Raw genomic sequence first — 15,971 nt, 5'->3', positions numbered from 1 at the left:
CAGCTATATGCCACTATCCTAACATGATCCAATACTACTATCTGTCGAGTAATGCAGCCTCAGACCCAAATCCATAGGGACTGTGAACGCACCCGTCCCGCCTATTGAATTCTAAATGCTACCTCCACACTAACAAGTTCGTGGAGAGCAAGTCCAACCAGGACACTATACAACGCAAATGCACAAAGCCCGACTCCGGAGTGGCACTCGTGGGCGCTACCCAACCGAGTATGCAAGCGTATCTCTACTTCAATCAGGCTCTCACAGGTTATAATCAAGTAAACAGGGTCCAACTGGTCTAACAATTAAGACTCACGTGCTCTCGGCACAAGCTGATGCAAAACTCGCAATCTGGTCCACCGTCAACCCCGACGGCACCCGACAGTCTGAAACAGCCTAGACACTGCTGTAAAAAAATAAGCTCTGCGTCTCCGTCCGAGCGTAACTGTATTCTACACTACTCCGGATAACCACCGCCAACAAACTGCGGTGATACAGTTTTACTACAGCTCCTAAGCTTTCAGCGTATCAAAAGCACACAACAGTGTGGATACTATCCGCGACAACTCCCGAAGCTATCTGAGTATCAATCGCGCACTAACAGTGGGGATACGAAGCACAAAAGCTTAAGGAGCGTGCAGAAAAGACAGTGTAGAACCTACAGTTAAATATTACCCAAGTTCGGCATCCCGCCCGAGCGTAAATGCATTCTAAACTATTCCGGGTATCCACCGCGCTGAAACAGCAGTGATACAATCAAACCACGGCTCCTAGAGCTAAATCAGGTAGTAGAATCATATGACAGGTCGAATCGCTGGTTTTCTCTTAAGTCAAATTTCAAGTCCAACATGTATATTCAACTAATTACTATTCATGCTCCCAATTCAGCTTTCATACAATAACCCAACCGATGAATTTGAGCTACAACAGGATATTCTGAAATCGAAATTATACATGTTTACTATACATATACTTAGGAGCAAAACCGATGATAAACCCACCTTAATAGGTAATCCCTGGCAGCAAATAACTCCCTCATCTGCGGAACAACCTGCTGGATCGACCGAAGTCCTCCAAGTCCAGAAAACGAGCTAACTTCAAGCTCTTCACCAAATCCTGCAATCTTGGGCTTCGTGGATTCCTCTCGAAGTCCTGAATCCAACGAACCAAGTCTCGTTACAATCCGACGCTCCTACGTCGCACACGAGCCGAAATGCCAACGGTCGACGCAGGAAATCTGCAAAAACAGCATCCTTGAGCTTGAAGTAGTTGAAGTGACGTTGATGGATCACTCACCTCGAAAACCCCTCTAGAATCGGCGCAACGTCGAGGACGGCGAAAAACCACGCTCACCCAGCCTCCTCGCAGCTCCACGACGATGAAGACACACTCGAATGGCACCGCGGCGCGACGTCGACGACACTCGAACTCCACCCGAGCTCCTCCTTGCCCACGGTCCAAGCTAGAGAGAGAGGAGAATAAGGACAGGGAAAACTCACTCTCTCTCAGCTCTACACAAGCCTAAATACAGTGAGAGAGAAAGGGTGACACGAACGAGGTGGAAAAAGACCAAAAAGTCCTCCTACCTACGGGCCTGTGTACCGGTACAGTGGCCAACCCGAGAGCAAGCTGCGTGAAGCCCTGAGCAGTGTACTGGTACACCGTGATGTCTGTACCGGTACAGCAAGCAGGAAACTGCTATTTGCAGATTTTCTTGCTAAATGCTGCTCTCGTGTTGCACAGAATCCGTTTTGCGTCTGTTTCACGCAAACGCGACTCAAACTTGTCCCGACACTCTCCAGAGCTGTCGTCAAGCCTCAACAGCCAAACACCATGGATCTCACAGCGGGAGTGCAGAGGGTCGGGCTCCCGACCAATGCGGCAGGATGCAGCGGCGGAGGGGGATGTTGTGCCTCCGCCGTCGTCGAGGGGCCCACCGCCATCGAGGGGCACCTTCAACGGAGGGCCGCGGGTGAATTTGAGGAAGGGCTTTTTCTTCTCTCAGTCTCAAGTAAAAAAAAATCTTAAAAAAAATCTTCTGAGAAAGAGGGTGGCGGCACAAGGGGCGCTTGACGGCGGAGAGGAAAAAAAAAAAAAAAAAGTCGCGGCGCGGTCTCGGCGGGGTCGGAGGCAAGGAGTGCGAGGCGTGCACGGGCGATGTCGAGTACGTGAGGGACAGAGGCGGAGGGGCCGTTTCCGCCTTTGCCTCCACCTCTGCCAACTTCTTCGACCGGGAATAAAAAAAAAAGAACGCGAGAAAAAAAAGAGGAGAGAGAAAAGGTACAAGGATATTTTGGTCAGTTTTCTAAAAATTCGATCCGAATCTGCAAAATCGAAAAAGGTGGCCCAGTTTTGCAAAAGTGCAAAACTAGTGGATTTTTTATGCAAATTGGCCAAGAATATATTCGAGACGCATTAGATTTTATTCTATTTTTAACTCTCATTTCACCCTCCATTTAGGACGAGCGGGGACTGGAGTGAATTTTTAGCGAGTTAGAACATATCAAAAGAAGAAAAAAATCTACAGTCTCCGGCTTCATTTCTTAGCGGATCAGGGCAGATTTTTTTTTAGCATTAATAGACAGAGCTAAAAATTTGGTCATCGCGCTCTATCTATTAATGCCTAACTCCTGAGAATATTTGTGAAAGTTTTTTACTAAGAGAGAAAAATATAAGTTTTAAAAAGTCGGGAAAAAAAAAAAGTAAAATATTTACAGAAAAATTTTGTGCATTTTAGTCTAAAACTTATTACCTAAAGATTATAATAATTAACCTATCTAATTATTTTTGTTATCATTTAAACTTAATACAATTTTTTAAAAAATTTTTAAATTTAAAATTTATATATATTATTTAATTAATTAAAACGTGCAATTTAGCCTAAGGACTATATTTTAGGGAAAATATTCATAGCGTTTTTGATTGAGATCCCACACAATTATTAAAAATCTTTTTCAATCCCTTAAAAGTATTTGTCTTTATATGCTTTTAATATGTGGACAAACACATATAAATACATTTGCACTTGTATTTATTAAACTGCGCACATGAACTAATTAAAGGGACCTACAAGCATTCCTAATTACTAGAAAAAAATATATATAAAATTGGGGTGTGCAAAAAATATTTTCCTTCATAATTACTAGAAAAAAAATGCATAAAAACCCCTAAACTTTTTCTGTTTCGCAAACACGTGCCTAAACTGCTAAATTTGTAAATCCCGCCTCAATCGAAATTAAATTACATGTTATATAATCATTTTGATTGATCATTTCGCATATAATGTTATAAAACTTCAAAATATAAAGAATCTTATTATTTTTTTCTCTTCCACTTTTGATAATTCGATTTTTATTACTTTTTTTATATTTTAAAGTTTCGTAATATTATATACAAGGCATACAACTAAAACTTTATAATATTATAAATTACTTATAATTTATAATAAGAAATTTATTAAAAAAATCTTTAAAAATAAACCTTTTGAAAATTTCTTATACAACTAAATTTATTATAAGAAATTTCTTATAATTTCTTATAATAGTTAACTTTATTATTCCGATAATTTCTTATAATTTAGATTGAAAATATCTTAAAAATAACATAAATATATTAAAAAAAATCTTTCCTTACAAAACAAGTGTGGATAATTCGTTCACTTCACCCTCTTTATTAACATAATAAACCTTTGAAAATATTTTTAAAATTTTAAAAAGACAACATATATATTTTAAAAAATAGAAAAAAAATTAATAATAAATATTTATAAAATTATTTTTTATATTTTAATTTTTTAATTATAAAAAAAGAATAATTACCTATATACCTTTCAAAATTTCGAAAAATATTTAATTTACTCCTACATTTTTTTTTGTTTCCAATATACCACTCATACATTCCTCTGTTATTAAAAAATACCACCGCAGTTACCACCTGCTAAATTATCTCGGGTTAAACATTAGTTAAATATATTCACCAGAGTTACAAAAATCTTTTTTTTTTTTTTGTCTCTAACTTAAGAGCAAATAAAAAAAGTTGGTTGATATATTGAAAAAGGCAAAATAATAATTTTACAGAGATAACAACTATTGTTAATAGTTCACTAAAATAGAATTTAACTATAGAGATATATTTGAAATAATTTGGTAACGTAAAAAAAGGTATTTTTAATATTAGCTTTCTAAAAGAGATAAATTAGAAAGTCGAAAACTTTTTAAGAGTATATAAGTAATTGGAGTAGGTCTTATGTGTTATTAGGAGCACGGAAGTTTCCGTACTCCTAAGCCGTTTTCGATGATGGAGCTTCCGAATTGACGATCGGTTCCGTTAAACTTGATCTAGCGTATTTGAAGTATCTAAAAAATAAATTTTGCGATTTTTCGATATCATTTACCTAGTGATCGAAATGGTTCAAAATCAACGGCTGAAAATAAAAATCTCAAAAAAAGTGGTGATATAGCACTAAAATTTTCGATCAAAGATATTGATCTTGCTGTAAATAGTATAAAGAATTTTCTAGCAAAATTTAATCTGATTTGAATACTTCTACACCATTAAACTTGCAAACGGTATATATCAACCATTAAAAATTATTGATTTTAAACCCTTTCGATCTTTAGGTAAATGATATCAAAAAATCGCAAAATTTATTTTCTAGGTACTTCAAATATGCCAGATCAGGTCTAACGGAGCAGATCATCGATTCGAAAACTCTATCATCAAAAACAGCTTAGGAGCACGGAGGTCTCCGTGCTCCTAATAGCACACAAGACCTACTCTAAGCAATTGCCCCTATAAAAGAATTTATCGAAGACATCTTCCAACATGTTAACAGTATTATCAGCATATAAACAGCCTTTCGTCATTGCTTTGTTGAAAGTCCGTGGCATGTTAATAGTATTATCAGTATATCAACAGCCTCATGCGCTGGCCTGCTTTCTTGTTGGCTACGGGGAGAGAGAGAGAGAGAGAGAGAGAGCCTTTCGTCATTACGTAGTTGACAGCCTATGGCATGCGCTGGCCTGAGGGCAATAATTATCATTACAATATATTACCCACTTTTGCAGGTTTTGCTTTCTCACGTCGGCCATGGAAACAAGAGGCTCACTAGGGAAAAGTCTGCTGTATAATACTTATACTATATTATTTATTTTTAAACAATTATATAATTTTTTTAAGAGAAAAATATAATAAAAGTATTTTATAAAAATCATGATGGGAATATGGAATAAGTAAATCTCAGAAATTTTTTTGATTGATTGGAGATATCATATCAGTAATATATAAGTACTGTTGTATTCTAAAATTTTTCGATAATTAGGCATTGTACCTAAAATTTTATTCGAAATCAAATTCGAACTAAATGGATGTGGTTTCGGGTACGAATATAAAAAACAAATATATGATGGATTTGGAGTCAAATATGAATTTTGTCCCTACCATATCCGAATCCGAATCCGAACCCGGCCCGAATCTGGAGTAATTTTATATTATGTAATATGTGTGAATGTTTGATGTTATGTTTATGAATTGTATTTTAAAAATTTCGATTGTAATATAATATGATTTGAAATTTGAAATATGGTAAAGACATTATTTTGGATTTGGATTTTCAGATTTGGATTCAGGTTTTGGATTTTTTTGTCAGGTTTGAGTTTGGATTCGGATTTCGAATTTAGGATTTAGTTTGAGTTTTGAGAAAGATGCCCGAATCCGACCCATTGACATCCGTAGTGAGAATTGAGACAACAAGAAGAGACAAGGAATGCAAACGGAATGAATCCGAGAATAGAAGGGAACCTTCGCTTCTCGCCCTGTTATTTTGGGCAAGACGGAACAAATTCAAGATGAAAAATAGATTTTATCCTATTTTTAGCTCTTATTCACCCCTCCATTTAGGATGTGTCGGGGTGGCAGAAATTTTTTAGCAAATTGAGACGGATCAAAAGAAGGGTGTAAATTTTACACAACTCTTTTTAGGTTTTTAGTTAGAAAATAATTAAACAAATGAGTAAATACGACCTAGGGTATAAATTTTACACCTACTTCGTAAGGTCTACTTGGTAATTGCGTATAATTATATATATACATATGTACCCATAAATCCGCCAAAAATATCAATATTTTAAAATTTGGGTCGAACAACAACGATCTGAAAATATTACTGGATCAAAAATCCCTTGTTCAAATAAAATTAATTTTTAAAAATAATATAAATATATTAAAATTTATTTTTTTAATAAAATAAATAGGAATAATTTGATCATTTTCTTCTTTTTATTAACGCTATAATCCCCTAAAAATATTTCTAAAAATTTTAAAAACTAAAATATAAATTTTTGAAAGTTAGGGGATAAAACTGAAAAGCGGATACTTTTAGATTTTTTTTTTTTTAATATTCTAGCCTAAAACTTATTACCTAAAGATAATAATAATTAACCTATCTAATTATTTGGTTATTATTTAAAATTATATATATAGTAAATTACCCCACTTTTCATTAATTTAATTTATTTATATATATATTTAATTTTTTTAATTGAACCACAACAAATCACATATAAAATCTGGATCGGATTCGATTCGATATTTATGTTTGAACGGAATAATGCCCATCCCCACCACGTAACTCCCCCCATTATTTATTTATTACTCATTTATTTATCAATTATTAGTTGTTTATTTATTTATTATATAAAGTGGGAGAGGGAGGGGGAGTGGGGATGTGCTGTGCAAGGTTTTTAGGGCTCAGAAGCTCTCACTCACTCTCCGAATCTCTTCGCCCTTCCGAGAATCCTCGAGAAGGTATTCAATTTTATCATTATTTTTGTTAATCTTAATATTATTCTTATCATTATTATTATTATTATTATTATTATTATTATTATTTTAGTGTGTTCTTGGAAAAAGATTAGCAATTATATCTCTGCAGTTCCTCTTGTGTCAGAAAAGCTCAGAAGTTCTGCTTTCAAAATTTCTTGGAAATAGAGCTTGATGTCTGTCTTTGTGTATGTGTGTGAGTGTTTTTCTTTTTTTTGAAAGAAAAAAATGTTAATTTGAGAGTAGCAGTCTGTTTGGCGGTTGTTTTTGTTTCTGCTTTCAGCTGCAGTTGTATGCAAATCTGTGTCTGACTGTCAGAAGACTCTCAATCTGTTCGTGGGTTGTTTATGTTTCTGCTTTCAGCTACAGTTGTATGCAAACAAGCGTCTGACTGTCAGAAAAAAAAAAAAAGAAAAGAGAGTAGAAGTTTCAATTCTGCTGCCGAGAGGGATTGGTGGAAGAAACTTAAGTTTGCTTGACTTTGCTGTAGGGGAGAAAGTGCTATTTAAATACTATTAGAAGCTTCTCTCTGCAGCAAACTTAAAAAGCATTAAATATATGTGTGCCGAGCCGTACCGATGCGTGCCGGTCACAAAAAAATATATGTGTGCCGGCGCGTATTAGCATGAAATGTTTATTTTCTTTAGCAACAAATTATGCCAATTATTTATTATGTATTTTTATCAAATTTTTTGAATTTTTTTGAGAAAATTATTTACGAGTTTCAAGAATAAAGAGTTTTGAATTGTGCTATTTGCACGGAAGCCGTGTCGTACCGATATCTTGCTGATACAATACGGCACGGTGGATACGGCCCGTGCCGATAGGCACTGTAATACTTGTTCTAATATTGAGTCTGGAGACTGATGCCGTCGAAAGCAAAAGCAAAAGCGGGACGAATCAAGCTCTTAATATAGCGCTCTTTTCTAATAGCACTTTTCCAACAGCAATTCATTGAATATATAGCACTACACCCTGCAGCGGAGCCAAACACCTACAAACTGTGTGTGTTCTAGCTCTAGTTTGCATAAGCATGCACACACAAGAACTTAACAAATTTGCTCTTAAAAGTGTCATCAATCATCATCTTGCATAATGTTTTGTGAAAGTTGAAGTTTTAGCCACATTTGTTGTGTTTGTGGTAGATCTTGCGGTGTTTCGTCTAAGAAATCTTACAAACAGATATGCGTAGTGTGTTACGACTGTTTAATAAACACTCGAAATCTTCTGAACAACAGATTCATGTCAAACTCAACTAACTCATCATCAGTCGAGCCTGCACTTCTGAGTGAGAATGTGCAGATGCTGGCTGCGGTCGATGACGACCACGGCGGTGTGATTGTCGAAATGAGTAAGCCGATGGATGCCGAAACTTTTGCTTCTTCGTTGCGAGCATCTTTATCTGATTGGAAGAACAAGGTGATTCTTGAAATTGCGGCGCTCCTGGTTGATATTCTTATCTAATACTACACATGTTTTGCTGACATGCTGATTATTCATAGAAATATCCACTAATTCGCGTATTTGTTGCTTATTTCACTGCGATTGTTTGATCATCTCGTAATTGAGTAACATTGAAACTTAAATGCACATCCTTGTTTCATATTAATACATTGACATGTTTGTCATATATCTGTTCAGGGAATAAAAGGTGTCTGGATAAAGTTGCCCAGAGAGCTTGTTAATCTTATTCAACCTGCTCTTGAGGTAACAAACTTGTTTCATTCTGAAAGAGATAGCTTACTGCGACAAACTGCGAGAATTAATAAGATCGTCGATCTTTCGACGCTCTCTCATTTTCCATGCTTATCCTGCATCTGCATAATGCATTGTCTCGTACTTCGTAGCGTCTTCTTAAGATGTGACTATGCGAGAACGTTCATTCGACCTGTTTTGTAAAATATATACTGAGTTCTCCTAGATTCACTTCCATTATGTTTCGCTTAACTGTTTCTACTCCTCTCTCTTTCTTTGAATTTCTGAAGAAAACTTGAATCGATACCTGAATTTGTAACGGAATTTTACTTCTCTAGGAGGGATTTTGGTTCCACCATGCGGAGCCGAGTTATCTGATGCTTGTCTATTGGATTCCTAATACAGAACATAATACAATACCCGCGAATGCTAGTCACAAGGTGCGCATTGGCGCTTTCGTGATGGACGATCGGCGACAGGTATGCACGAAATACTCGATTTCGCATGACCAGCGAATACAAGCATCCGTAATTATTTATGTGACATACATTGCGGTTCAGGTGCTGGTGGTCCAAGAAAAGAATGGTAAACTTCGCGGCTTGGGCGTGTGGAAGCTTCCAACAGGAACGGTCGATGAAGTAACATTTTCTACTCGAATGTTCTAAATTATATGTAGAATAATGTTTTTCCGATCATTGATAAAAACTCTTTCGACGATAGGGCGAAGATTTACATGTTGGAGCATTGAGAGAAGTGAAAGAAGAGACAGGGGTATGCTCCTCCTTTTTTTCTTTTTCTTTTTTAATAAAAGAAAACACGCTTTTCGCAGTGCGCGTTCTGAACCGCTTTTTCTTATCATGTCTCAGATAGACACTGAATTTGTTGAAGTTCTCGCGTTCAGGTTTGTCTCATTTCGATGCTTTTCTTGTTATCAGATACGCTGTCAATTGTTTGAACTTCTTTTCTGCAAACTCCTGCCCATAAGTTCTCGCTTTGTTCGTTCGTGGTCCTTTTCTGCCGAATGGTTTGCTCGATCTGTTTCTACAATCTTCAACTTCGGTTGTAGATCAAAGTAAAAAAAGTATAAACTTTCGTCGTAGATATCTAACAACTAGTGAAACTAAACTTTACAAGTTGTACATTTAACCTTTTAGCTTATTTGCTTTTACGGATGCATCATGCGCGAATAGGGAATGTTGGTTTTGTGTGTGGGTGCCTGTGATGGACTAATCTGACCCAAAAAGGAGTTCCTTGAGACTCCGGGAATTCATGGCTTGATCCAAAAGACAACTCATTTGTTACCCGAATTGCTATCTATGTTCCAGATTGAGTACGAGTTTGAATCGTCTGATAAATGCTTTCAACTTATTTAAGTAGTCGGCGAGTTTATTCTCATCGGCTACTGTTAACAGTTGGCTTCGACTTACTGTCCGACAAACAATCGTGTGTCGGCTACAAAAATGGCAATTCTGAGTGCAACTTCACTCTATTAGTTACAACTAAACCGTAAATAAGATGTTTGCTTTGCTGGTTCTTTAGTTGCAGCAAAAAGCTGTTTTTGACGAGTATTAATCCGCAGGCAGAGTCACAAATCGTTATTCGAGAAGTCGGAGCTGTTCTTCCTCTGCTTGTTACGCCCGCTTTCGTTTGAAATTCAAAGGCAGGAATCAGAAATCGATGCAGCAGCGGTAATGACAAACTTGACAGTAAATTTTGGAAACATCATTCTGCAATATTCCTCGCATAGCTGCATTTTGGTTTAGCCACAAATTTAGTTCCTGAAATTTGACCATTTTCATCCTTGAAGTCTCATTTGTTACAATTCTGATTGCGATATCATTCTTAGAGTGCCAATTTTAAAAAAAGCGAAGTTCGAGTGTGGTGCTGTTGCAGTGCTTTTTCTCAGATGTCTGACAAAAGAACTTAAATTTGTTATTCAGAGCAAACTTCAGAGACAAAATCGTGACGAAATCGGAAATGAAGTCAAATTTCCGAGCTCTTAATTTGTAACTAAATCTACTGCATTTACAGTTCAACAAGAAATTTTGTTTTGTAATGTAAATGTGGCGAACTTTTCGGATGCAGTGGATGCCGATCGACGACTTCAAAGCGCAACCATTTGTCCAGAACAATGATATCTGGAAGCACATGGTCGAAATTTGTTCGGCGCGGGTCGACGGGTCTTACACCGGATTCTCGTCGACTTACCTACGATCGACGTTCACCGATTCGTGGAATTATCTGTACTGGAACCAAGGAAACCGCGACCCGCATTCGAGGGCTAGTAACATGAACAATAACAGCTAAATTTTCTGTTTGCAGTATCAGATGATCACAATGGTTTTTGTTTACACTATTCTTATAAATGTTTTACTTAATTTATCTAATTTGTGTTGATTTTGTTGTCCTAATGTAACTAATGTATGCTTATGATCAAATTTCAATGTAATTTTAGAAGTTTCTCTTATTTGATTTTGAAATGATTGGTTTGTTTATGAACATTGAGCATTTTTGGGTAGAATATTTTGGTACGTAGGTAGGGGCGGAACTGGGCCGGGCTTGGGTCGGATAATACTATGCACAAGCTCAGCCCAAAAAAAAATGTTGGGCTTCCGGTCGGGCTTTTACGCATTTTTTTTAAAAAAAATAAGATGCGGCTGAAGCTCAAGCTCAATACCCAATACCCATCGGGTTTTGTGGAGGCCAATTTTATGTATTTATCATATAATACATAAATACTTTTATTGTATAAAATTAAAATAAAATACCTATTTTTACTGAAATTTGATCACATCAAAGAAATTAATATCTAACATCAAATATAATACCATTAATGTCTGCCAATAATTATCCATCAATTAAATAAGACCAAACAAAGAAAATTAATAAACTAAAACTAAAATTTAGACAAATAGAAGATGTGCTTCTGCAATCTTTACTTCTACTCCGATGCTAGAAATCCTACAAAGTAAATAATAGAATGCTAGAAATCCTACAAAGTAAATAATAAGATAGGAAGTTAAGGATAGAACATTTAATTAATTAGCATATGTGGTTTTTTAAAAGAGTATTGTGATATTTTAAAATTTTAAAATTATCCTTAAGTTATGTACATAAAACGTCTAATTAATCTTTTAAACAATTTTAAAATAATATATATTTAGTAAGAGTTATGTACATAACTAATTAGCTATATATAATAATATGTACCATATATTTACTCATACATATGTATAATTAATTAATTATATATAATAATACTATTTAATATATCATAATATGGAACTAAATATTTTTTAATATATAATATATCATCATATATATATAAATATATATCATCATATATATATATAAATATATATCATTAATAACAATATGTACTATATATGATATACTATATCATTTATTCATTTTATAGATGAATATTATATATACACAATATGAGTCCGGCTGGGATACCAAGCGCTTGGTGCTACCGAGTTTTCCGCCGTTAGATTTATCCCTTTGACTATTTTTATCCGATAGATTATACTATTCAACTAATAACTCACTCAACCCTAGGAGACCCACATCATCCTAATCGTACAATTTTTTTTTTTATCCAAGGGCTGAAAAGCTAATAGCACCAAGCGCTTAGTGCTATTTGATAGTATTCCAGCATAGCTCTATATAATTAAATATTTTATTTTAATAATTAATATATCGGGCTTTTGGGTCGGGCTCGAGGCAGGCTTCGACATGCCCAAATAGGCCCAAAATTTTTTCGGGCCTACATTTTTAAGCCCGGTCCGAACCCAAAGTCATGTTGTTAATACCCAAAGGCCGGCCCAAACATAGCCTATCAGGCCGGACCTTGTTTAGGCTCGGGCCCAGTTCCACCCCTACACGCAGGGCATGTTTGGTTGATTGAAAAAAAAAACCACTTTTTTCGTTTTTTTTTTAAAAAATGAATATTAATTTATTTTTTAATTTGAATTAAATTTTTATCTTTAATTTTTGAAGTTTAAATTTAAAGTCTAATATAAATTTGATATTTAAATTTAGTTCTGAATTTAAATTTTAACTTTAAGCTTGAATTTGAACTGTAGATTCAAATATGAATCCAAATTATAATTATGAAATTGAATGGTAAACTAAAATTAAAATTTAATTTTTGATTTTAATTTAAACATGATTCTAATTGTGATTTGTTTTATAAACCAAACAAATTAGAAGTTTTATTATACCATTTTCGGTTTCTATTTTGAACCAAACTTGTCAAGTTGAAATCAAAATTTTTAGAAGTGATTACAATACTTAAAATTTTTATATATGAAATTTTACAAATTTGAAAAAAAAATTAAAATTTTTTTTGAGTATGAGAGTAATTTATCCAATGTTGATTTTGGGACTACATGGATGATTCAAATTCTCTATTTCTTATGAAAATCAAAACAACAAATTAACCAACCATTTTTAATAATTGAATATATATTAATCTTAGATAGTAATAATCAACTAATTATAGACTTTTAACTATTCCTTTTCCAAATTAAGGATTTTAACATAAAATTAATCATAACTACATGTTTAGTAAGTTTTGATTCAGAAAAGCTACTCTATAACCAATGAAATTATTTCGGTTCGGTTCGGTTCGGTTCGGTTCATATTTTTAATTCAGTTTAGTTAATTTTGAAAACAAATTATGAAAATCGAGCTGAACCAAAATAGGATAAACTTCAAATACCACCACTGTGGTTTCAAACTTTTCACTTTACTACCCTATAGTTTAAAATGTATCATTTTAGTACCCTTTGATTTCATTTTTCTCTTTCCATCGGCACCAATATTAACTTTCTGTTAAATCATATACAAAAAAATTCTGTAAATACCTGCTTTTCAATTTTCTCTCTAATTTTTAAACACCTATATTTTATTTTATTAAAAATTTCAAACTGACACACTTAGTCCCCCTCCGTAAAGATTTCCTTGCTATTCCGTTATTTCATATAATTTATACTGAAAATATTCTTCAAAATAATATAAATATATTAAAAAATTATTTTTTCGCTAAAATAAGTATAAAGGTAATTTCGTCATTTCGTTCTCTCCATTAATGCCATATTTCTTCTTAAAATATTTTAAAAAAATTAAGAATGTAAAATATACTTTTCAAAGTTACGAAGAAAAAGAAATATATACATATAGAAAGCTGAGTTGGAATGGTATCAGTAGCAAATAAGCTTCGTTGCCACCTATTTATTTTTTTATGATGGAGTCTCCAAATCGACGATCGGTACTGTTCAACATGATCTATACTACTTAAAATATTTAAAAATTAAATTTCAAATCTTTTCGATATCATTGACCTAATAGTTAAAGGGTTTCAAATTTTGTAATTTTAATGGTCAATATGAAATGTTTTCTCATTTAACGGTGTAAAGATACCAAATCAATTGAATTTTAGTTAGAAATTTCTTTAAACAATTTAAAACAAAATCTATACCCTTGGTCCATATTATAAGGTTCCTATCATCACTTTTTAAAAGATATTCATTTTTAACTGTTTATTTTTGTGTCCTCTTGGTTGAGTAGAGAACAATATCAGAAAAACAAAAAATTTGGTTTCTAGATGCTTAAAATAGTATAGATTATGTTCAACAGTGCCGATCGTCGATTCGGAGGCTCCATCATCGAAAATAAATGAGTGGCAATAAAGTTTATTTGCTACTAATAGTATTTTAGCTCAACTATATATATATATATATATATATATAGTCCGGCTACTATACTATCAATAGTAGCAAGTCCTTAGTACTATTGAGTTTTCTATCGTTAGATCCACCCTTTGATCATTTTCATCCGTTGGATTATACTATTAAACCAACCACCCACTCAACCCTAGGGGACCACTATCAATTTAACCGGGGACCACTATCATCCTAACCGTACATCCTTTTATCCAACGGCCGAAAACTCAATAGTACTAAGGGCTTGGTACTATTGATAGTATAGCTAGCTAATTCTATATATATTATATTAGTAGTGCTACTGTGCTTATTAGAGCCACAGCAGTTCTTGCTGCTTTATTGTGGGGTTTGGATGATTATTGCTCTCTAATTCTTAGGCGCGCATGGCAGATGTGAGTGTTAGGTGAAAAGGAGAGAAATGTGTGGGAGGGGGGGAAAGAGGTGTGCGAAGGATTAAGAGAGGAGAGTGGAGAAGGAGCGCGTTTGCTGCTCTTCAGTTTTTCTCCCTTTCTGTCTAACCATCATCAAATGGTTGATCGGCGCGTTAAAAATTAGAAGCACAAGGGACGCTGGTATCCTAATAGCACGGCATGCGGGCTACTGGATATATAGGTATAATATAGAGTAGAGCCCTAGAATACTTGTAAAGTAATCACCAAGTATCTTGGTGGTTTTTAGCCCAGTTTGGTGGAGAGATGGAGGTTGAGATGATTGGTGGTAGGTCGGTGGTAGGGTGAATAGTGTTTTGATCTAAATGGGGATTGTAGTAATCAAAAAGTAAATTCCAATGAGAGAGAGAGCGAAGGATCACTGGGCGTGATACTTGTAAAAGTATTTCTAGCCCTACTCATATATGTATGATATATATATATATATAGTTATAGAGAGGGAGAAGAGAGAGAGAGAGAGAGAGAGAGAGAGAGTAGGGTTACTATACTCTTGTGAGTGTAGAGCCCTTCGTACTCATAAGTTGTTTTCGATTTAGGGCTTTTCGAATCGACGATCCATACCGTTAAAAATGATCTAGAGTATTTGAAACTTCTAGAAAATAAATTTCGTAATTTTTCGAAATCATTATAAAGTCCATCAAGCTGGTATAAAATGAACAGTTAAAATCGAACGACATCTTAAAAATGGATGATCGGATCCTTCAATTTAAGATCGGAGTTATTGATCTTTATTTAGGTAATGAATAGAATTTTCTATCAAAAATTCAACCTATTCCAATTCTTTTTCACCGTTAAACTAGCAAATATCTCATATCGGCCGTTAAAAATTGACAATTTTGTGAGCTTTTGATCGTAAGGTAAATGATATCGAAAAATTATAAAATTTGATTTCTAGAGGTTTTAAATACTCTAGATAATGTTTAACGGTATGGATCGTCGATTTGGAAGCTCTATCATCGAAAATAACTTATGAATATGAAGGCGATCGTACTCATAAGAGTATAGTAGCCGGACTCTATATATATAGAGAGAGAGAGTTGAGCTAGAATACTCTCAAAAGCACCAAAAGGTTGGTGCTTTTGAGTTTTTAATCCTTGGATGGACAAATGTAAGGTTGGGATGATGGTGGTAGGTAGTGGTAGGTGTAAATTCTAGCTAAATTCTATATATATATATAGAATTTAGCTAGAATACTTTTAGAAGTATTCCCCTTTTGGTGCTTCTAGGTTTCTAGTCCTTAGATCTACTCCTTGATTACTAATAACCTTTGGATCAAACA

General features: G+C 34.4%; 1 protein-coding gene across 3 annotated transcripts; it reads left to right on the top strand.

The window, feature by feature from the left end:
* LOC109720629 (nudix hydrolase 2-like) lies at positions 6,659 to 10,977 on the top strand. Of its 3 annotated transcripts, none has more exons than XM_020247863.1 (9): positions 6,659 to 6,804; positions 8,058 to 8,238; positions 8,461 to 8,526; positions 8,853 to 8,993; positions 9,075 to 9,152; positions 9,235 to 9,285; positions 9,381 to 9,415; positions 10,094 to 10,220; positions 10,600 to 10,977. In XM_020247863.1, exons 2-9 carry the CDS (start codon positions 8,062 to 8,064, stop codon positions 10,819 to 10,821), a joined length of 897 nt encoding a protein of 298 aa, XP_020103452.1. In that variant the 5' UTR covers positions 6,659 to 6,804; positions 8,058 to 8,061; the 3' UTR covers positions 10,822 to 10,977. The 3 variants fall into 3 exon arrangements, with proteins under 3 accessions (XP_020103452.1, XP_020103453.1, XP_020103455.1); XM_020247864.1 differs by having other exon boundaries at positions 10,094 to 10,202; positions 10,600 to 10,968; XM_020247866.1 differs by lacking the exon at positions 6,659 to 6,804 and having other exon boundaries at positions 10,094 to 10,202; positions 10,600 to 10,974.

This window comes from Ananas comosus, linkage group 14 (assembly GCF_001540865.1).
Source record: "Ananas comosus cultivar F153 linkage group 14, ASM154086v1, whole genome shotgun sequence".
Taxonomy (NCBI): Eukaryota; Viridiplantae; Streptophyta; class Magnoliopsida; order Poales; family Bromeliaceae; genus Ananas; species Ananas comosus.
This window is presented reverse-complemented; position numbering and strand designations above follow the sequence as displayed.